Source organism: Trachypithecus francoisi, unplaced genomic scaffold (genome assembly GCF_009764315.1).
Source record: "Trachypithecus francoisi isolate TF-2019V2 unplaced genomic scaffold, Tfra_2.0 Lachesis_group8, whole genome shotgun sequence".
In the NCBI taxonomy this organism is placed as follows: domain Eukaryota; kingdom Metazoa; phylum Chordata; class Mammalia; order Primates; family Cercopithecidae; genus Trachypithecus; species Trachypithecus francoisi.
The window spans coordinates 54632738-54656116 of record NW_022681473.1 but is presented as its reverse complement, the minus strand read 5'-3'; the positions used below and the strand labels follow the sequence as shown (position 1 = coordinate 54656116).

At 47.6% G+C, this 23379-nt stretch overlaps 1 protein-coding gene across 14 annotated transcripts in view; it reads right to left on the bottom strand.

Moving 5' to 3' along the window:
* IRAG1 (inositol 1,4,5-triphosphate receptor associated 1) overlaps positions 1–23379 on the bottom strand; it is a 124285-nt gene that overhangs the window by 50343 nt on the left and 50563 nt on the right. For 6 of the 14 annotated variants that reach the window (XM_033206530.1, XM_033206536.1, XM_033206539.1 and 3 more), the window contains 8 exons: positions 13665–13771; positions 13035–13105; positions 10578–10751; positions 9787–9864; positions 9011–9063; positions 8748–8795; positions 7001–7618; positions 4835–4913 (listed from right to left, as the gene is read on the bottom strand). In XM_033206530.1, the coding sequence (XP_033062421.1) occupies positions 4835–4913; positions 7001–7618; positions 8748–8795; positions 9011–9063; positions 9787–9864; positions 10578–10751; positions 13035–13105; positions 13665–13771 (1228 nt within the window). The remainder of the gene's footprint in view (positions 1–4834; positions 4914–7000; positions 7619–8747; positions 8796–9010; positions 9064–9786; positions 9865–10577; positions 10752–13034; positions 13106–13664; positions 13772–23379) is intronic. The other 8 variants (XM_033206541.1, XM_033206542.1, XM_033206529.1 and 5 more) reach the window with 5 other exon arrangements.

Here is a 23379-nt window from a genome sequence, read left to right as displayed (position 1 = left end):
TTATCACCATTATTGAATTATGGAATATTGCCAAAGTAGTAAAACATATACAGATACACACTGAGAAATACACACACACACACACACACACACACACACAAGCATACAACTAAGACAAATGGCGAATTGGATAAAATAAAAATAACAGATGGTTTGATTGTGAATTTGAAAAAGAAAGGTGTTCTGCAAAGTGGTCAAGAGTCTTTTAAGTTAGACACATCTGGGCGCCAGTTCTGGCTTTAGCAATTAATAACCATGTGACCTTAACTTCCCCAAACCTCGATTTCCTTATTTGTAAAATGAGTGTAATAAGGTCACCTCCCAAGACTGTTGTGAGCATTAGGTATCAGAAGGCACTTAGCACAGTATCTGGCATGTAGTAATCACTCTAGTAATAATAATCACACTGATTAATCACTATAGTAATCACTCTACCATTTGGTAACAATATTTTTTATGCAAGAAACATGTATGACACCAAGCACCATTCACCTATGCCACAAATTATTAGCTAGAAAATCTAATATGAAAAGAGTCTTAAGCAAAAAGCTACATAGAATGTGCCCCAGTAAGAGAGATGGAAGATGTATACAATAGAGGAGAAAGAAGGAAATATGTAAATTAATAGAGGAACAAACCATGTGCCTGAATGAGAACTAAACATCTGCAAAGTACTTTAAAGGTCTATAAACTGTAAAGCAAACAAAACTTAGACAGTTCTTCTGAATTCAATGTGTAGGTTTACAGCAAACACAGTTAGAATGTTATACAAAATAGTGTACATTTCAAATGGGAATGGAGGCCCACAGAGGTGGAGGAACACATTTAAGGACTCTGTTAATTGGTGTCTGGACTGGGACATGAGCTCAAATCTCCTGACTTATAGTCCAATTGCTCTGTTATTTTGCACTGAATCACTGTATCTAGAATATCAATGAATATTCTGAAAAAGAAGAGCAATGAGGAAAAACTAACCCCATTGCACACTAAAATATAAGGCAGCAGTAATTAAAATGGGTGGTATTGATCCCAATAAAATAGAATCAGGAGCCCAGAACTAGTTTTTGGTGTATATATAAAAAAGAATGTAACATATGACTAAGCCACAAGAGAACTATAAACACTATTAAAATATTATTGAGGTAAAAAGACCTTAAATCTTAAAATACATATATATTAAAATAAGTTTCAGAGGTATTAGCAAAATAAATATAAACTAGTAAAAAATAGATCTATTATTACAACTGGGGAGAAGTAGTATTTTTATAATGATTGAAATAATAGAAGACTTCTCAAAGGGAAAGATAGGCAAACATGATTATACAAACTCTTTAAAATTCCTCTAAAAAAACACAAAACTTACTAAAAAGCAAAAAAAAAAAAAAAAAGACTGAATGAAAATATATTAAAATACAGACCCCAAAAGAAATAAAGCCAGTTAAGGGCTATTATCTATAATATATCAAGTTTACATATATTACCAACAAAAAACAAACAAATCAATGAAAAATCCCAGACCCAAATGGATACATGGGCAAAGAAGTGAGAAGTTAATTCACCCAAAAAGAAAATAAAATGACTATTTTAACATTTTAAGTTTGAGCTTCCTAGCAAATTAATTGAAATAATAATGAAATTTCACACTAATAATAATAAAGTTATAACAATGATAATTACTGATTATTCTTAATATATTCTGAATAACAAGGAGCAGAAGCAAACGCCAGTGCGGGTAACGCATAAGAGAAAGATGTCCATTCAGTCTTTGTCAGTAGCATTATTCATTGCAAGTAATTTGGGAAATGCAAATGTTTCTACTCTTTAACTTTGTGATTCTCAAGTCTGAACATTTATCTCAAGGGAATAATTTAAAGGAAGAAAGAAAAACAACTAACATTCCATAATTGTTTATACTAGTGTTGTTAATCCTAGTTTAAAGAACAATAGATATGTTAATACAAAAGGAATTATGCACCCATTAAATCATAACTGAGGAGAAGTTACTGAGTATAAAATAATAAGAAAAAGAAGCCATATCTATTCATTGAATCAACTGAAAACATTATAAATACAGGCAAATAATGCAAAGGAAAAAAATTGTTTTTCAGAATTTATGGGGTTGTGGGTGAAATTTTAAAGTTAAGTTTTTTTCCAATGTTTTAAATATGCTTTAGTAAATTTAAAATTATAAGTAGAGAAGTACATACTGCATTTTCAAAAGATCCCTCTAAAGATGGTTAATTTATTTAAAACATTTAGCCCTCGGGAAAAAATACTGTTTGAAATTTTACTTCTGGGAACCTTCTTACTAAAGCTGAATAAATAGGCAGGTGTAAGTTACTATTGTTCAGACTAGGGGCTTCCACCATTGTTAGTGACATCCTGGACACATTCACACAAGCATCCATAAACAGACGGCTCTTATGCTGAGACTGGCTCCCAGCAGCTTGAAGCGGGGCAAGGATTTTCAAATGGAGCTCTGTGAAGCCTGGGTCCCTAGAGGTACCTTGGGCCCACAGTCTCAGAAGATGCAGGATCCAAGCCCTTCTATCCCCTTCAACTAGAGCAGCCCCACTTATGTCTCCCCAACACACTGGCCTCCTACAAATCAGCTTGTCTGAAATGTTGTACAGCTAAAAAACAGTTGTAAAACTGTTCATGAGATGGCCAACCATGAGATTTGGAGTCAGGAGATCCTTGGGCCTCAGTTTCCTCAACTATAAGAGCAAGAATCCCTGCTCCTCTTAGCTGACTGGGAAGATTACATAAAATCAGAGGTGCAAAATGGTTTATACTGTGGAAAATGCTATGGGAAATTTATTAATTGAGATTGAATGTAAAGGAGTAGGTGATATGGATGAAACTTGAAGATGTTTTACTAAGTGAAATGAGCTCGACACAAAAGGACAGATACTGTATGATTCCATTTCTAGGAGGGATCTAGAACAGTCAAATACACAGAGACAGAAAGTAGAAGGTGATCACCAGCAGCTGGGGAGGGAGGGAATAAGGAGTTATTGCTTTAATGAATATGGTGCTTCAGTTTGCGATGATGAAAAAGTCCTAGAAATGGATAGTGTTGATGGTTGCATAATATGAATGTACTTACTGCCACTGAACTGTATACTTAAAAATGGCTAAAATGGCAAGTTGAAAGTTATATATATTTACAATAAAAAATAGTCCCCCACCCCCTCTGAAAAAGGGAACAATATATAGAGTAAAATACAAAAGAAAGTCAAGAAAGGAGGAAGACTGCAGAGCTGGTGGGACTAACCCACTGCTTTAAGGAACAGGTATCATAGATTCAGAGAGGAAGGTGACAGCCCAGCAGGAGGGAGATGCTGCAGGGACAGAGGCACAGAGGCAAGAGGGTGAGTGGCCACAGAGAAGGGGCCCTGGGAAGAGGGAAGAGCCAGGAGTCTCGCCTGTTGGAAACACTCATTCCTTTCCATTTGCCCATGCCTCTTTGTCCACCTCACGGCACTATGGTTACAATTACAGATTATTTTCACATACCTATCTCAACACTGCTGTCACATCTTTTTAAAAATTTTTATTTTGAGACAGGGTCTCACTCTGTACACCAGAGTGAAATCCTGGAGTACAGTGGCACGATCACAGTTCACTGCAGCCTTGACCTCCCAGGCTCAAGCAATCCTCCCACCTCAGCCTCCCGGGTAGCTGGGACTACAGGTGTGCATCACCATGCCTGGGTAATTTTTGTATTTTTTTGTAGAGATGGGGCTTCATCATGCTGCCCAGGCTCGTCTCAAAGTCCTCAGCTCAAGCAAGCCACCTGCCTCCCAAAGTGCTGGGATTGCAGGCTCACCTAGCCCCCTGCCACATCTCATACAATTTCATTAGTTCATTCAACAAATACCTATGCAGTCCCTAGTGGTGCCAGGGATTGTTGTAAGCAGTGGACACACACACACACACACACACACACACACTGCTGCCCTTGGGGACTTCTTCTCTAGGGATGATAATAGCTGACACCTAGATAACACCTGTCATGTACCAGGTACTGTTTTAGGTACTTTACAGATATTAGCTGCTTTAATCTCCATAATCACCTAAGAAGGCAAGTACTGTTCTTAACCCGGTTTTACATGCAGCAGGGATCAGGCCCAGGGAGGTTGAATAGCTCGCCCGGGTCACGTGGCTGAGTGATAGCGGGGCTTACAGTTCCAACTCACAGTGGGGCTCGACATATTCATGCTGGAGAATGGGGCTGAGGAAGGGTGCCAGGGGCACTGGGAGCAGGGCTGGACCTGCCCAGCCAGATCTAGAGGGGTCAGAACCCTACTGAGAACATCGGCAAGGTGAATGCAGAGAGGGAGGCAGGGTGGGGACTGAAGCCTCATTTTCAGAAGATGGTTCTGGCAGGAGGTGGGTGGGGAACTGGAGGCTCGGAGGAAGGGGCCTGCAGCTACCCAGCAGGGCAGGGCTGGGGTATGGACTTTGTGGTGACAGCAGATTAGAAAGCAAGAGATGGCCGTGATGCCTCGAAAAGAGGAACTCTTCCATTTGGGCAGCTTCCTGGGCTTACGAGGAAAAGGAAGTGTCAAAAGTTCAGGCCTGAGGCGCCTTCCAGGCCCACTAGATGCCAGCGGGGCTCAGGGATGGCTGGCAGCAAGGCCTGGGGGCTGGCTGGGAGGCAGGTTTGGAGGTGCTGAGGGGGCAGAAGACACAATCGGATTCATTCATTCACCTGCAAATGTTTCCTGAGGAAGACACAGGAAGTCTTGTGTTTACACATTCACCTTCCTTGATCTGGCACAGACAAATCAGCACTCGCTGAGACAGTATCTGCCCCAACCCCACCTACCTTTTTCCTGCTCAGTCGCTTCACTAAGGTCCGGAAGCTTGAGCCCCACTAAGTTCTGATTTCTCATCAGGATGTGCTCCTTTGTGGTAAAAGAAAGAGACAACATTTCAGCTGATGACACTGGGCTGGGTTGTTCTCTTGGCTCTGTCTATGGTTCTGTAACCACTATCTGAGGTGGGAAAGCAGGGCAGCCTGAGAGGTAGGTGGGCAGGTATGGCCATGGTGAGGCCTGAGAAGCACCAGGAAACAGTTCCTCTCCCAGTCCGTGAAGGTGCCTGAAACAGCACTGTCAGCACCACATTCCACAGGTCAGGGACTATCCTTGGCATGGTCTTTTTAAACAAGTCTGTGGGCTTCAGGGTAAACGTACTGCTTGGCCTCACTGTGGCTGAGGTCTGTAAAGGACATACAGGGGCAGAACTAAGGGCTCTGGGACAGGAGGGTCCTCTGGGTGTGTATGGCGCTGCTCCTGGAAACAGCTTTGGTGATCTCATGGCTGGCTGGATCTTCCTGACTGCTCACTTCCAGGGGCTGCGATTAGCCCACACACTCGGGTCCTAAATGGCCTTTTATGGCACCTCTTGAGTTTTTAAACTCTCCGGAAAAGTGAGGCCTGAGAATTGCTGGCTTGGGGCCTCAGCTGGCAGAGCCCAGGGAGAAATGGGATGCTGACCACAGGTATGCGGCCCAAGTGGGCTCACACCTGCTCTAAGCCAATTAGCACCAGACCAAGGCCCTGAGTGAAGGCACCTGGCAGAGCTCCTTGCCCCTGTGACTTATAGATCTTCAGTCTGCTGTGTGGCAGAGGGCACTTGGGAATGGTTTGTCCCCCAAGAAAAGAGGAAAGGAAGGGGCCAGCAGAGGGTGCTCATGATCCAAGTAGAAGTCATGGTCAAGGATCCTTTACCCATTTGCTCAGCAAGTCAGAGGCCCACAGCCCATCAGCTTCAGCACACTGGAGTCGGGTAGGGGCTGGGCGCTCAGGTGCCAGGGTAGTGGTTAGTGACATGGGGCCTCCAGGTTCCCTGTAACTTCGCTGGGTGAGCAAAACCTACAAGAGCGTAGGGAGTGAGGAGGCTCTGATGACCAGAGGCCCATGAAGGCAAATCCCTGGCTGTCGGCCCCTTGGCTCCAACTTCTGCTAGAGATCTGGGACCTTGGCAACCCCTCTGGGCCCTGTGCTGTTTGATCCACTAGTTAGTTGGGTCTTTCTGACTAGGTAGAGTTTTGTGTATAAAATGTTAACAGCAGCAGCCACGCCCCAGCTCCCCTGAGCCTCCAGTTCAGAGTATCATGAAGGTTTCTGAATAGGATAGTGGCCAGCATTGGAATGTGTCTGTGCCAGCACAGAAATCCCCTCACTTGTGCTTGAGTGTTATCAAGCACGTTCTTTTCTTCCTTGCCCTACATTCCCCTCTGTAGAGGAGCCAGGAGGAGCCTCCCGTTCTGGGGGTGCTGGGCCCCACTCTATGGAATCCAGGTGCCTTGGTTTGTATTCCAAGTGGGCCTTCTGGAGGAGACAGGACTGGTCAGGATTGCTTTGTCCTGTTATCTGGTCTCTATCTCTGGATGCCCCGCCATACCCTGCATAGGGCGGCAGCCCCATGGGAGACTGCTGTGCCTGGTTTGATGGCCAACAGAAGCTGGGGGCACACCATGGGCACTGGAAGAAACTCGCCATGGGCGGAGCAGCCATCACACTTGCAGATGGACTTAAAGCCTTTGTTAACAGGCATCAGGAAGGAAGGCTTGGGGCCATCACAAAGGAAATCACTATTTCACCCTTGCTAGCTAACCCTAGGCATGACTGGCACTCCATCAAGGGATTCCTGTTTATGAGCCACTGCACTCCAGTTGGAGGAGGAAAGCAGCCCAGGACTGAGGGGCCCACACGTCCCTCCACACGTCTGCCTTCCCTTAGATTCTAGACTGAGCTCTGCCTGGTAACTGACATAAAAATCACCTAAAACGGGTGTTTAGGAAAGAGATGCCACATAAATAGGCCTGACTTCTCAGAGTGGGAAAGTTTATGCCTCCACAAGGCCCGAGTCCAGGCCAGAGCTGCCCTGGCCAGGGGCCCTAAGTTTACTTTGTTCAGCCCTAAGGTCTTCAGCCCAGGGGGTACCTGGAGTACACATTCTGCCCAACTGGCCCCCAGGAACCCACCTCTCGGAGCTTGGTCAGTTTCTGCATCCGCACGGGCTGCACTTGTATCTGAAAGTCTTTGAGTCCAGGCACCTTGGCCAGCTTGCCACCGGCTTTGCCTACAAAACGCTTTTCTTCCTCTGCCAGTGGCAGCTTGGCAAGCACTTTCTGCAGCCGGGGGCCAGGTTCTTCAGGTCCACTGTCCCAGGAGAGCCCTCGCAGCAGGGGGGGGCGGGACACAGTGGGTGGAAGCTCAGCTTTGGAGCCAGCGTTGGGCCCCATCGGCTCTCCAGCTGGGCTTCTCCCCTGGGGGGCTGGGGGAGCCACTCCTCCCGCATCCTGGGTTGGACTTCTCGGCAGAGGGCTGCCCTCCCAGGCCGTTTTCAAGAGCTGCTTCCCCAGCTCGCTCTCCACAGGGCCAGACTGAGGGCTGTTCAGGGCCATTTTCCCACTGCTGTTTGTGACAGGAGCTAGGCCTTTGGGTGTGGTCTCCCGGTACTGGAGGGGATCGAAGTTTTCCTTTTGTTCTATTGCAATCTCTTTGGACTTCTCAACTGGAGGAGGACGAGGAGCCAGCCTGCCCTGAGACACTTTCCTCTGGTCATTCTGCTTCCTGTCAGCTAGCCCTTTGGGGACATTCTGAAAAAGACAAGGTAGAGCTGGAACACTGGGGGCAGGTTGAGGGGAAACAGGTGGGGCCCCACTTCTGCTGTGGAGTCTCTGCTCCCACACACCTTGCCAAGGGGCCCATTTGTATAAGTGTGTATGGGGTATGAGTGGATGATGTGGAAGGAGAGGGTTTTTGCCTGAGGTTTGTAAAACAGCAAAATGGAACCTGCAATTCAAAACCAGCCAAGAATTTCCCAAGGGATAGGAGCTGAGGAAACTTGAATAGAAAGCAGCTTTGGCCCTAACTCAGTTGCCCCAGATCTAGCCTTGGTGCTGCTTAGCAAGGCCCTTAACTCTTAGGGACCCAGGTTGGTGAACCCTCTGAAATTATGTATGTATATATCTGTGTGTGGAGGGGTGTTTTCCTAGGAAGAGCATCCACAGCTTTCAACAATTTCTCAGAGTTCCATGATCCAAAGAGGTTAAGGATCATTGGATGGGGTGATTCTTGCAAAGGTGATGTCTTCCCGCTCAGAAGCTCTAAGATTCTGCAGTGTTAGTTTACTTTGTTCATTCCCCAAGGGAAACCTGGGCTGTGAGCCGCACATGGGTCTGGGGGTCAGTGTGGCGGCCTCATGTGTGCTGAGACTCTTCCAGAGGACTGTATCCCCGACCCAGTTCCAGGTAGCACTAAATTCTACTGCTGGGCTTGAAATACTGAGCATGTGGGCCCCTCGCTGTGAGCAGGGTGGGGTGCTTCTGTTGCTCATCAACAAAGATGAGGTTTTCCCAGCTTCTTCAGACAGAATCCCAGGCAGGGGCTGGCGCTTTCCTGCCCTTTCCACTGGAGCTGATAGGAGCCACAGTCTCACCTGGCCTGGAGGTCCCCCTTGTCTCCAACCAGCAGCCTGACTAGGGGTCAGCGCTGTGAGCATTGCCTCCACGGAGTTCATCCCCCTGAATCCTGCCTCCCCACCCCTCCGCCTTAGACTTCTAGTCACTATAGGGCAGGGGAATCTGCTGTTTTCCTGGCCCTGACCCTCCACTCATACATGTGCATGCACACACTCTTGAAGGCTGCCCAGGGGCCAGCCTAGGCTTCTAGGAGACTGTGCCTCCCACACTCAAATCATCCAAAGGGAGCAAAGCTCAAACTCACAGGCTCGCCAGGGTGAGGTGAAGAGATGTCGGCCTCATCCCCCTTCTGCTGGAGAAGGTGAACACGAGTCAGTCAGCAATGGGAAGAGACCATGTTTCCTCTTGAAATATCCCCAAGGAGGCCCCCTAGCAGTGGTGTTCATGCCCTCCACCCAGCACCCTCATCTCCAGTGGGTCACGAAGGGCCTCCTGGTATTCAGAGTAAGGGGAGAGACCCACTGGCATAGAAACAGCCCAGCAGGGGGGAGGGGTGGGTCCTGTCACCTGTGGTGGCGCTCCAGGCAGAGGGGATGGCGGGCCACTGCACACATCCAAACCTGGAAGGGTCCAGACACTAGTGAGTGAGGCCCAGCAGCCCAGGCCCTCAGCCGTGCTTTCAGCCACATCTCCCTCCCCAGACTATCCTCCCTTCACAATCTCAGGCCTGGAAGATTTTGCTGACTACTTCCCATGTGCCAGGTTCTCAGGTGGGCCCTCACCGAATGTTCACAGAGACCACAGGAGGAAACTGAGGCACAGAGAAATCAAAGTCTCATGGCCAGGAAATGTCAGCACTGAGATTTAGGCCCAGGCTGCCTGGCCCCGACCCGAGCATGCCCCGCTGTACTGATAGGGCCAGCTGCCCTTCCTGGCACCCTCCCCCTTTCCTTGTTGGCTGGAGGGTGTAGCTCTGGGCACAGCCTAATGAAAGGGAAGAAGTCAGACCCCAAAGAGGCCTTTCCGTATAAGCTCTTGGGGGCTTCTCTGAGCCTCCCTGAGCAAGAGAGGCTGTCCTAGTCCCCTTTCCCACCCAGTCTTCCTTACCCTGGGGTACATCTGCCTCTCAACACAAGGCCAAGACACTAACAGAAAGTCTATCTGCCTCCTCTGGGTGGCCCAGCAAAAGCCCCCTGGAGAGGGGTCTTGCTGCGGGTGTGAAGGGGCCAAACAGAGTTCTTGAAGGGAAGCCTGCAGGCTGGCAGGCATGCTGATCAGTCCAGGCTGAGTTGCCACCCAGAGCAAGAGGCAGGGCGGGAATTCCCCGGGCAGCTGGGCCTCACCTGGCAGGGTGGGGACTGGAAGCGAGTTGCTGCGAGAGGATGTAGGAGAAGCGCTGGGGCTGAGGTTCGGCGAAACAGCTGTGAAGACAGACACAAATTGGCTGGCATTCGTGAAGGTTTAGGACTTCAACCTGACAAAGATCCTTTTAGGTATTCCCGGGCCCTGGGAACTGGGTCTGCCTTGCTGGGCTCAGGGGCCGATGCTGGACTGCCATATGATGCTCCTGTTACAGCCCAACCCCTCCCTGCTGCTGCCCAAGAGAGGGGTGTCCTCAGGCCATTTGGGGGTTCGAGGATAGAGTCACACTCCTCAGCCTGTCTGGCCTGACCTCAAGGCACTGTCCAGAAACTGAGGCCTGGCGTTGATTGGCAGGTACAGCTCCAGGGGCTGCTCCTTCTAGACTTCCCAGGGTAGCCCTGACTTCAAAAGCTCCCCTTGTCCTCCTAAGTACACTTACACACTTGCCCAACTTTTTGCTCAGGAAGAAAAGTGACTCTAGCATAGAGGAAGCAGGAGGATTTGTGGGCCCAAGAAAATGTTCCCTCTAACCCAGAAATTCCCCGTAGACCATCTCCCCTTCCCCAGAGGACCTAGGATCCTTCCCAGCACCTACAGTTAGAGATCAGGGGAAGGGAGCCCAGGACAGAATCCCTACCTCTGCTGAGAAGAGCAGGCGAGTCCAAGGTGACCTCCTCAGAGGTGAGGTGCCCCCTGCAGCTGGTGCCAGGCCCTTCTCTCCCCACCCTAGAGGGGCTCAGGGTAGCCACCTGTACATCCCAGCCCACCCTACCTGATGGGGAGTCTCCGGGGCTGCTCCTGGACTTCCTCCCACGGCGGGTCAGGAATCGCTCACTCACTAACTTGGCTTCTTCCAGCAGCGCCAGGTTTTTCTTCTTGTCCTCCTCTGAGATGCTGATATCTGGCAGCTGGTCGTTCACCAGGTCAATGATGTGCCCCGTGGGGTCTGCAGAAGGAGGGTGAGCTGGGGTGAGAGCCACTGCATCTGTGGCCCCAGGCTGAGGCCATGCCACACCATGCCTCATCCCAGGGACTCTGCCCACAGCTGACCAGACAGCCAAACCTCAGCCCAGTGCCATCAAGAGAGTCGCATAGGGACAGACAGTGGCTTCCTCTGCAGGCCTGGCCCCTCTGGCTTATGGCCTGTGGCCCTCCGTCACAAATGGTCCTGGAGCCATCTCAAGTTCACAGAATTTTCCTAAACTCTGTCGGGAATGGAAGGTCACCCAGGAGCCCTACCTCTGGCGCCATCTGCGCCCCCAGTGCATTCCTGCTTCCGGTCTGTTTCTTTCACAAGCTAATGCGCTTAAGGTTTGTGAATAAAAGAGGGAGACCAAAGATCATCAGCCACAGCCACAACCCCGTGACCACCTTCCCTCCACTCACATTGTTCACGCTCATTTTTCTCCAAAACTGCCCCTCTGGATGAGGTGGGTGAATGGCACCACCTCTCACTTGGCTGCTCAGGATCACGGGAGTCATTCCCCACTTCTCCCTCTTCCTCCCTCCCCCAACATCCAATCAGTTGATCAAGTCCTCCCTGCATTTACCTATAAACATCTCTGGAGCCTGTTCCTCATCTCCATTCTTGCTCATTAGCTTTTTTTTTTTTTTTTTTTTTTTTTGTTGTTGTTGTTGTTGAGACAGAGTCTCACTCTGCAGCCCAGGCTGGAGTGCAGTGGCACAATCTCGGCTCACTGCAACCTCCGCTTCCTGGGTTCAAGTGATTCTCCTGCCTCAGCCTCACTAGTGCTCATTAGCTCTTACCTGGACAACTATGTCTGCCACCTAAGAGGTCCCTGCCCTCAGGCAAGCCCCTCTGTCCCATCCCCCACTGCCTATCAGAGTGGTTATCAGAGCCACATCTGGCCAAGCCATTCTCTACCTCATCTCCTGGGGATTTCTCATGCTCCTCAGTGTGGTATCCAAACCCCAAACTGGTCTCAGCCAATCTTGCTGGTCCCACATATTCCCGAGTCCTTCCACTTCAGCCCTGCTGGAGTGAACAGCTCCCATTTCGCCTCCATCAGGTTCTATTCTTCTTTGGGCAGCAGCTCCTTGGTTTTCACTTGGTAAAAACCCCTCTGATTCCCCATTAGCTAACTCCCCTCCCCTGTGCCAAGAGTGGGAACGTGGACCAGTCTTGGCCAATCAATGAACCCAATCCCCTTGGCCACAGAGATTGGCTCAGGGATGGCCATGTGAAGCCATTAAGAGGCAATCCTGGTGTGGAGTATATGGGGAAGAGGAACTCTCCACTGATGGGGCGTAAGCTTGGAGTTGCTGGTAGCTGTTGGCTACCATGTGTTGAAGAGTCTGCCAAGAAGAAAGCTAACACACAAGAAAAAAGGTTCAAGAGATGGAATGGGACTATTGCTAATAATCCACTTTGAGCACCTGGATCCAGCACTACCTGAAATCACAAGCGCTGGCTTTTGTGAATTTTTTTTGGTGTGAGGTAGTTTGAGTTGGGTTTCTATCATTTGAAAAAGTCCCAATTGGTACACATGGCAGAGTTTCAGTTGCCAGCAACATGCTCCGTGGAGGTTCCTGCTCTTTTAGTGTGTTTCATATTCCCCCTGGCATGCCCTTCCTCCCTCACCTCTCTGTCCAGCTCTCTAAGGCACAACTCAAATGCCACCTCCTCTGGAATACCTTCCCAAAACTTCCTCTCCCCAGAGAGACTTGCTCGGTCCCCTTCTTGCCTTGGCTGGCCTAGCTCTTCTGTGCAGTCCCTTATCATACAGGGTCCCAATTATCTGCTCATTTCTCAGTCTCTTGAGCAGCATTAAGGCAGGGACCAACTCTGTATGATATCTATGTTCCAACAGCCCAGGGCAGATCGTGAGCCACCATCTGGGGATGAGCAGATGACCAGGGTAGCCAGCCTTACACTCAGGCACCCACTCCAACCTGGATGTGGGCCTCTCTAACAGAGGCTGGAGGACTCTGCCCCCTAAACCTCAAAAAAATCTTTACTCAGCTGTTCTTTCTTTCTTTTTTTGACTTCTGCATCTTCCTCTTCGTGCCCTGGTCTTGTCTTTTGAGCAACAAAAACTGAATTAAATATGTTTCTCCTAGACCCAGATGGGCTGATCTACCCTGTCCTGTTGGGTGTATAGGGAGGGACCACCTTGAAGAGAAGGAGAGAGTAAGGGGTCAAGCCCAGCTATGCTGCCAGACCTCAGTCTTTCTACTCAAACATGACTTAGATTGCCCTGGTCCTTACCCACAGATGTCAGGGAGGCAGTGGACACCTTCAAGTGTCGGTGAGAAGGCCTCTTGTGGGGACTGTGAACTCTGAAAGACAGAACAGTCATCTTGTTCAGAAAATCAATCCACGACTTGAAAATAGGTGAATAGATGCCTGTATATTATTTCTTTCTTTCTTTTTTCTTTTTTTTTTTTTTTTGAGACTAAATTTTACTCTGTCGCCCAGGCTGGAGTACAGTGGCGCAATCTCGGCTCACTGCAGCCTCTGCCTTCCAGGTTCAAGTGATTCTCCTGTCTCAGCCTCCTGAGTATCTGAGACTACAGGCATGCACCACCACACCCAGCTAATTTTTGTATTTTTAGTAGAGATGGGGTTTCACCATGTCAGCCAGGTTGGTCTCGAACTCCTGACCTTGAACTCCCCTGCAGTGATTTATGCTTTTCTTAAAGACTAGCCCTTTCCATGGGAGGCCAAGAAATGGAAAAATTCCAATTTCTCTCTCGTATTTTGAAAAACTGCTTGATTATAGTTTAGTCAATAAAATGATACAAGAAAAAAGAAAAGATTTATTTAAAAATATAGCTGTCAGATCCTCATGTTCTAGGACATATTGTTCGTCACAATGCAAGGATCAGGCACCTGTACCTGTTGGCCAGGTTTTTGTCGGTTTCTCCTTCTGGTGAAGTGGCATCCCCAGTCAGGACAATCGTGGGGGGTGGACTGTAAGATATTCCTGTGGTAGGAGGACCCTGCTGGTGTAGAACAAAAACAGAGAGTTAGGCTTGGGCTGGTGGGAGCTTCCAGGGGCAGGAGCCAGAGCATTTATTCTCACATCATGATGATCAGAGCCATCTTGATTAGGAGACAAATGCAGTTTACTCTTTATTCCCCCAGCTTTATTGAGGTATAGTTGACAAATAAAAATTGTATATATTCAAGGCATACGATGTGATGTTTTCATTACCTCGATACAATGTTTTTATACAATGTCATATATTCCAGGCATACAGTGTGACGTTTTGACGTGAAATGATTACCACAGTCAGACTAACTAATATATCCACCAACTCACATAGTTACCTTTTTGTAGTGGACAATACTTAGCAAATTCCAAGTACACATTACATTATGCTGTACAGTAGATCCCCAGAACATATTCATCTCATAACTGAAATATTAAGTTGAATCCTTTGACCAACATCTCCCCATTTCTCCCACCCCCAGTCACTGGCAGCCACCATTCTACTCTCTGTTTCTGCAAGTTTGACCTTTTTAGATTCTACATATAAGTGAGATCATGCAATATTGTCTTGCTGTGCCTGGCTTATTTCACTTAGCATAATGTCCTCCAGGTTCACCCACATGGTTGCAAATGGTGGGATTTCCTTCTGTTTTAAAAGTTGAATAATATCCTTGTGTGTGTGTATGTGTGTGTATACAGATACAATATTCTATTGTGTATACATTTTTCACATTTTTTAATTCATCCATTGACAGACATTTAGATTGTTTCCATACCTTGTCTATTGTGAATAGTGCACACATACAGGTTATTTGGTTTACTCAGAAAACAAAAAAGATAGGCAGTTTCTCCTTTATTCCCCCAGCAGGCTCTCACCTGAACTTAACACAGTTCACTATTCACGCACTAAGATTAGGGACACTACAAGCTATCCCTCGTTAGTTCTCACTAGCAATGCAGGAAAAGAATGATACAGAGTCCTCAGATTGAGGCCAGCCTGGCTAGGGAAGAATGATGGCCTGGAGAAAACGTAGTGGCGCCCACACACCCCTGATGTTCCATGACAGTCCTACCTTTGGGTAACTTTGACATTTCAGTAATCGTAATTTGTTAGAAGAGACTCTCCTGGAATTCTCTCTTGGGTCCCTCCATCAACTTAAGAGGGTGCCTGTCATTTTCCTTTTCCTCCTTCCCACTCCCTTGACCGGCGTGTGCTGCCACTGCTCCCTCTGTGAGCACCCGACTGCCTTCGCCAAAGACCTGCCTCCGAGCGCCCCAGAGCGTGTCGCTGCCACCTCCACTATTGCTGCTGCCTCCTGCAGCTTCAAAGCAGTGGGTACCCACTGTCCCTATTGCCACTTCCCCTGGGGGGGCCAAATCCTTCTAGAGGCCCTGCACATGAAATGTTTTCACCTCCACTAGCCCTGCTGGCAGAGGCGGCTGCTGATGGGCTGGAGCCTCTGGCAGAGCCAGGCTGTGTTCTTGAGCCCTCGATGTGCAGGTGTTGGTCCCCTGCAAGGTAGGGAGGAGGCCCACTCTCCTCTTGACATTATGCCTTGTTGTGAAATAGGTCTCATACTGCTATCTGGACTTCTTAAGTCCCACAATTTTAGTGAACCCAGCTTTTCCCATTTTCATTTTCATCTCTTCCCTTGTTTGGCCCCAAGCATAAGGCCACATGAGCTGGAGAAGTCTGGGTGAGAGTCCAGCCTGGGGAGCACCATGCTGCTTCTCTTGTGGAAAGGATGCTTTTATGTGGAAACTCAGAGCCAGATCTTTGAGGAGATGTTCATGGGGCTCTGTGTTCTTATCCAGGAGCTCTTCAGTGCAGGGAGCTACAGTGGCTGAAGGAAAAGGAGGCACACAGAATCTCCTGGGACACGGAAGGGAAGCTTGGGCAGGGACATGGGCTGTGTAGAAGCAGTAGGAAGCAGCATTGCCTATTGGAAGAGTCAGACAAACCTGGGCTCAAATTTCAACTACTAGCTGTGTGTCATGGACAAGTTATTTAACCTCTCTATGCTCCATGATTATGAAGTCTAACTCACAAGGTTAGTGTGAAGATTAAAAATAACATTGATAAGGTACCTACTGCGTGATTGATATTTTTATTTATTTAATTTATTTAGTATGGAGATGGAGTCTCACTCTGTTGCCCAGGCTTCAGTGCAGTGCCACAATCATAGCTCGTTGTAACCTCTGCCTCCTGGGCTCAAGGGATCATCCTGGCTCAGCCTCCTGAGTAGCTGGGACTACAGGTGTGCACCACCATGCCTGGCTGACTTGAAAATTTTTTTTCTGTAAAGACAGGGTCTTACCATGTTGGCCAGGCTGGTATTGAACTTCCAGAATCAAGCGATCTTCCCATGTCTGCCTCTGAAGGCACTGGGATTAAAGGTGTGAGCTACGATGCCAGGCCATGATTGATATTTTTAATGTGCTAGGCTTCTAGCATATGATTAATATTTTAAATAAATGTTTATATTACTTCAGATTTCTTTATCTTTCATTCAACAAACACTTTATGGTTATCCACCATGTGCCAAAAGCAAATTGAGATATGAAGAGAAGACCCTCAAGGGTTCGCAGTCAAGCAAGGGATACAAGGAAATAACTCATAATAAATATAAGGTAACAAGGGACGGACCACATTCTGTGAAAGTTTAGAGGAAGGAAAAGAAAACTCTTTAGTGAGAGGAGTTGAAGAAGACTCTATAAAGGAGTGGACTTTTGAGCTGGGTCTTGAAGGATGAATAGGAGCTTGGACAGCAAAGATGTTAGAGGCCAGGATTCGGCCAAAGGGAATAGCATTAGCAAAAGGCATTACTGGGAATCAGGGATTTGTCAGTGTAGCTGTTGCAGGTGCATGGACTATGACATGTGAGATAGGAGAGGTCAGGGCTGGGAGAAATATGAAACTACAATAAGAGATTGAGCCAGCTTCTGAAGGACCTTGAAGCTACTCTAATTAGTTTGGTCTTTATGGTTTTGGAGATGGGAAGTCCTGAAGGTTAGGCTTGAGAATAGCTTAACTACCCAAAGGGAAACACAGAAATGTTAACAGCAGATCATCCATGCATCCCTCTATTCATACTGGTTGAGATGACAGAAGAGGCCCAGTTATTAGAATATCCATCATCCCCTATAGGAATTCTGAGGAGTTCCCCGGTACATTGGAGCTGTGTCGCTCTCCATTTGGAAACCTAGAGTTGGCCAAGAGGGAGTGACGAGAAGTCAGCATGGTGCTTGTGGCTGAAACCAAGACTGGCTGACCTGTCCTCATGACCCCAGAGCTCCAGTCCCTCCGAGGACAGATACCCATCCTTCTGCCAAGGACTCCCCTAGAAGAGACATCCAGGGAGTTTTCTAAAAAGCAACAACTCACTCTCTGGATAGTATGCCTTGAGGGGCTGGTGACAAGCTTGTCCTCCTGTGGCTTTATCCCTCCGTTCCTATAAGGGTAAAATGGCCAAAGGCCTGCTCTGTCTCACAGGAAGATTATGCAAGTAAAAAGAAACGACGAATGTGTATACACTTTGATAAGTGTCATATGGTCTATAAGTACCCTTGAGTCATGATCATTATTAAAATTAATGATGGTTCTATTCAAGGTGAGCCAGTTTTTCCCATCTTTTGTCCAGTGGGCTCCCTTGGTGGGAGGCCAGCAAGCAGCAGAGAAGCTGGGGGTTTCCAGGGGACCAGAAGGGAGGTGGAACAATGATCTGGGGCCCTGAGGACATGCAGTGGAACAGTATTCACAAGGGCTGGGGAGGCTAAGAAGGGGAAGCAGCGTGTCAAATGGCAGGTGGCCAGATAGAGGGGGCAGCAGCCAGGGCCAGGGGCAGGTGCCAAGCTTAATGGGAGAGCCAAGGAAGAAGAAGGAATAGGGAGTTTTCTACTGTGCGGGTTTTCTGGTGAGTAGGAAGAGCTGAAGTCTTTCCAGAGGAATCACTTCACGTCATTAAAAGGGAGTAGCATTAGCAAAAGGCATTACTGGGAATCAGGGATTTGTCAGTGTTTCTGGCAGGTGTGATCTCTTGGATGTCAATTAAGCAATGAGCATCCTCTGACACATATTCTGAGCTCAGAGGTGCAAATTAGAGACCCATGTGCCTGTTTGCTAGCAGTGTTTACAAGTTTTTAAATTAGTTACCAATGCTCCATAATTGTAAGAATTCACATAAAGGTCTGGATAGCCTGCTTTTCCTTAAACTGAAAAGATGAAACAATCTTGGGCCCACATTTCTGCAGAGTAACCCGGTTTGAGCTATCCTAAATTGGCTTCCTTCAGTGATTTGTGCTCAAAGGCATCTGAGTTACTGCCCCGTGTCATGTAGTTTTCATCCTGGCCTGGTTTTCTAGAGCACAGGAGGTTTGTGCTTAAAATCTTTCCTGCCCACATCATCTGGGCTGGGCAGCCTCATGCCTATCACCATGGGAACGCCAATGGAAACTCTGACTGTGCTTATAGCATGCACGGGCTTCTTTCCCTGGATTTTATTCTGAGCGTGAAAATTTGAGCTCTGAAAGTCGCCTTTTTCAGAAAGCTCTGAAAGTTGTCTGTCATATTTAGAGAATTTCTTTCTTGTATGAGTCCTCTGATGAACAAGAAGAAATGCAGTTTGGCAAAAATATCATTTTTACATGCATTCTATCATATGGCTTCTGCCACCCCTCGTGGTGGGGCTTTACAAACTCCTGGCATGCATTGATGAGGATGAGCTATTTAACGTGGCAGGAGGGCCAAGCGTGAGCTAACTCCATGTTGTAGTCTGAAAAAATAATTGTGGTGGTATTAGGAGAGTTATAGTATGTATCCATTTCCAAGAGTTTCATATATTCAGGCTGCTAAATAAGTAAAATACATATTTTATTTTATTTATTTATTTATTTTGAGATGGAGTCTCACTCTGTCTCCCAGGCTGGAGTGCAGTGGCATGATCTCGGCTCACTGCAACCTCTGCCTCCCGGTCAAGCAGTTCTCATGCCTCAGCCTCCCGAGTAGCTGGAACTACAGGCGTGTACCACCATGCCCAGCTAATTTTTATATGTTTAGTAGAGATGGGGTCTCACCATATTGGTCAGGCTGGTCTCCAGCTCCTGGCCTACAGTAATCTGCCCACCTTGGCCTCCCAAAGTGCTGGGATTACAGGCGTGAGCCACCACCCCTGGCCTTTGTTTATTTATTTGTAATCTTATTGACGCTATCTACTTCTCAAAGCAATTTAAAGTAACCAACAATAAAATATAAGACATGAAAACATGAGACTATATAAATGCGGGAATGATGGATGATTTGACAAACATAAATATCCCGCAGACAAAGAGAAGCTCATGCTCCTAACTGTCTATGGTTGGGGGTTGTGGTTAAACTATTTGCCCTGAAACCTAATGAAGCCGTGATCCATGTGGCCCAGTCTTTGAGAAGGCTCGCCTTACAGAACTGTTCAACAGAAACAAAACCAACATAGAAGGAACTTCATTCTGTACTCTCACCTTTCAAAGGACATGGAAGGGGAATAAATCTTCACTCCCATCCTCACCTCTCCTCTGCTTTTTTCTCTTTCCTTCACTTTTCTCATGCCCCGCTCTCTGATGACTCTTCCCCTGCTTGCCTCGCTGCTCAGATCCTCTGTCTACCTTCTCTCTCAATTTCTCCCGCTCCAGCCTTTACTCCCGCAGCTCCGTCTAATTATTTTTTGTGCAGATTATCGTCATTTGTTCATATGATTGACTCACAAACATTTACTGAAGAGTCTTGCAGAGCAAAGACCTTCTTGGAGAAGAGAGGGGCACTGGGCTGGCAGTGATCAGATTCTGTCTGGCGTCCAAGAAAGGGATGTACTCTGTGAACACTCCCACATTATTGGACCTTATTCTGTCCATTCATCCAGCAAACATTCATTGAATGCCTGTTGTGGTCACGGTCTATGCTAGGGTCTGGGAAGACAAAGGTGAACTGGGCAGGCCTCTGCAATGCTTCTTATTCATTAGCATGATGGAATGGGGAGAGAAGGGGAAGTAACCTCCACTGTTATTACTAATAGTGTCCTTGGTGTTGATACCTACCAGGTAAATGGGTACAAGGCACTGGAGTGAGCTGCCTTCTGATAGGAACTTTCTCTGCTTGCTGGCTAATGGCTACTTGAAGCAAAGCTCTCCTGACTGTAGGCACCTCACTGGGGAGGAGGACCAGGGCAGAGGTGCCCACACAAAAAGGCAGAAACAAGCCATGGGTGGCAAGTGCCAAGCATGTAACTGCAGACACTCACAATTCCAAGTGGCTTACAAGGCAGGAAGCATAAAGCAATCAGGGGGAAATCCTCTAATCCCTTGATGGAACATCCTGGAAGCCTCTTCACGCTTGCCTTTTAATGTGTGCAAAATACCCAAGTCATAAAAATCATAGTGTTATTTCCCTCATCAGCTCACAGAATCATTGAGCAAGCTCTGGGCGACTTCTCCTTTTCTGCAAAACTGTTTTTGTGGGAACATTCAGGTCTTGTGGAGGCTGTTTTTCACTCTATCAGGGACTGGGGAGACAGTAATCCAGGAGAGAGTGTGTGGGAAGATTCTAGGGGCCCTCTGGGGTGAATTCTGCCAGATTTTAATGCAGTGCACACACGCATCCCTGCTCCCGTTCTGAGCTGCCAAACACAAGGCAGGCATTCAAGAAAGCTTGGGAGAACCGTGAGACCAAATATCATTGGCCAGGCAACTTACTGGCTTAGGGGCTTCTGGGCCTCAGGCTCAGAAGTCACACTACCTTATGGCATACTTTTTAGCTGTATAACCTTGGGCAAGTTACCTTGCCTCTCTGTGCCTCAGTTACCTAATCTGTAATGGAACTATCTCACAGGGTTGTTATAAGAATCAAACAGGTTGATATAGAAATAGGATTTCTGGATAAAGCACAGGATGTCCCTGTTATATTTGAATTTCAAATATACAACAAATAACTTTTTAGTATAAGTGTGTCTCAAATATTCCATGGACATAACTGTATTATCTCTCTTCTCTCTCTCTCTCTCTCTCTCTCTCTCTCTCCTCTCTCTCTCTCTCTCTCCCCCCACCCTGAATCTTGCTACGTGCCCAGGCTGGTCTCAAATTTCTGGGCTCAGATGATCCTCTCAGTCCCACCTGAGTAGCTGGGACTGCAGGTGTGAGCCACCATGTACAGCACATAATCATATTTTCATTTGCCATATCTGGTAACCCTAGATGGCAAGCCTGTGGAAGGGCACCTAGCACTGAGCAAATGCTCACTAAGCATTAGATGTTATGTTCCCTTATTATTCCCTTTGGGATTGAATGAATGACTTTGGCATTTGGTTTTGAGAAGATTGTTACTCTTAGTTCTGGGTCTCATCAACCATTTGGAGTTAAATTGGGAGGGCCCAGCATCTCTCCTGTGGCTTCTGACCACATAAGCCCAAGTGATGAAGGACCCACCTCTAAGGCCACCTTCACCCGGCTCCACTCCCTCTCTCACCCTCTACTTCTCAAACCAATCAATGCCCTTCCTGGGTTACAGACATGGAAGCACAGAAACAAATGTGGCTAGAGGGAAGTGGCAGTTACTCAGGTCCACTCTATGGTGGGCCCTGTCCCAGACCTTCCTTGTGTTTTCTCACCAAATCCTCCCAGAAACTCAGTGAGTAAACCTCAGGACACGATCTACAAGTTGGGGGTCATAATAACTCTGGAACTCACAGAATTGTGAAGAGGAAATGAGAAGATGAAAGTGAAGGCCACGAGCATGGAGTAGAAGATTGATATCTTTCTTTTTTCTCTTCTGCTTTTCTATTTTGATCTCCACTTTATCAATGCAAAAATTGACTTGTCCAGGGCTGTGCCACTTGTAAATAGTGGAAGTGACTGAACACAGACTGTGTCCTTCCCATGACACCATGCTGCTCTTACAGCTGCATCCCCAGTCTTTGGTCTCACCTCCCCTGGTTCCTGGTGCCCTGCTGGCCTCTGACACTCTTATTCTTCCAAGCTGCACTCTCCTTCGCAGAAGGTACCTCTTCCTCCAGGAAGCCTTCAAACCAGCACGAGGCTGAACACACAGCTGGAGAAAGGGACAGCAGGGGCAGAGGATGCCGTTGGTTCACTGCCCTTCTCACTCATCCATGGGCCCAGTCTCCCCGGGGATCCATTTCCCTTCCCTGGAATCAGCCAAGCACTGAGGTGTAGGTCATCTCCCAGAAGCTCACCCTCTAATAAGCCAGCAGGCCACATTTTGTTCTCCTTAAATAAATCTTATAGAAACATTTAAATGTTTATTTCACTCGTAAATTCTCAGGAATGCACAATAGTTTTCCTAACCGCTTGGGCACAGAGATAAATATAGGCCAGTGTCATAGATGGGAATATTAGCTTCCTTTCCCCAGAGTCACATGGCTAGGCTCGGGCTAGGAAACTGTAAGGAATAGCTCCAGCCCCAGCTCCAGCCCACTCCAGCGCAGGCAGGCATTGGGGGTTTAGATCCTGTAGATGGGCACTGGCAGATAGCCCAGGAGAGGAGGACCTGCTGGGAGGCAATGTGGGCTACTGAAGAAGTTGGGTAGGCCTAGACCAGAATCCCACCTGGGTGACCTTGGGCAAGTTACTAGTTACTAAACTTCTCTTTCATGGTCTTAAACATTATATAGAGCTAATAATCACTATTCTCTAGGCTTGTTTTAAGTATTAAATGAGAGAAAGCAATAATAATGACAGTGAAGGTGCTGGTGGTGGGTGGGCACTGTGAGACTGTATCCCCAGATCCCTGTCTTATAGCCTGGAGGGCAAACAGGGACTGCCTTGGTAGACAGGATATCCAGCAGCAAAAGCAGCCAGTGCTCTTACAACAGGATAAAAGGACTCTCTGGGCCGGGCATGGTGGTTCACGCCTATAATCCCAGTACTCTGGGAGGCCAAGGTGGGTGGATCACAAGGTCAGGAGATCAAGACCATCCTGGCTAACATGGTGAAACCTCGTCTCTACTAAAAATACAAAAACAAAATTAGCCGGGCATGGTGGTGGTCACCTGTATTCCCAGCTATTCAGGAGGCTGAGGTGGGAGAATGGTGTAAACCCGGGAGGTGGAGTTTACAGTGAGCCGAGATCACACCACTGCACTCCAACCTGGGTGACAGAGCGAGACTCCATCTCAAAAAAAAATAATAATAATCTCTGGGGACTTGAAAGAAAATTATTATCCCAGCGGCAAGTCCTAGGGGTACAGGAGAGAGCAGAAGTGACTCTGGTGAGGTCTGCTGGACATGGGACTCCTCTCTGCCAAGCACAGAGGGCCAGTTCCCTGGCTCCCCGAAGGCTCTGCGGAGTCCTCCCTTGCACCAAGGGCCTGCCCTGCCTCTGGTGGATCCACTTTCCTGCCATTGTCCATTTATTTCTAGAAGTCAGGGATAAAGAACAACTGCCTTGTTGATCACTGTTTTTACTCTCATGCCAACAGACTCTGGGAGTGTGGAAAAGCACGCAATGTGTGTTAGCTTTATTCCAAGGAGAGTAACTCAGCTAATCGTTCATCCGTCATATCTTCTATCCTCCCTTCCTTCCTCCCTTCCTAACACTACTCCACCCTCCATTTATTCTGCTTTTTAACACAG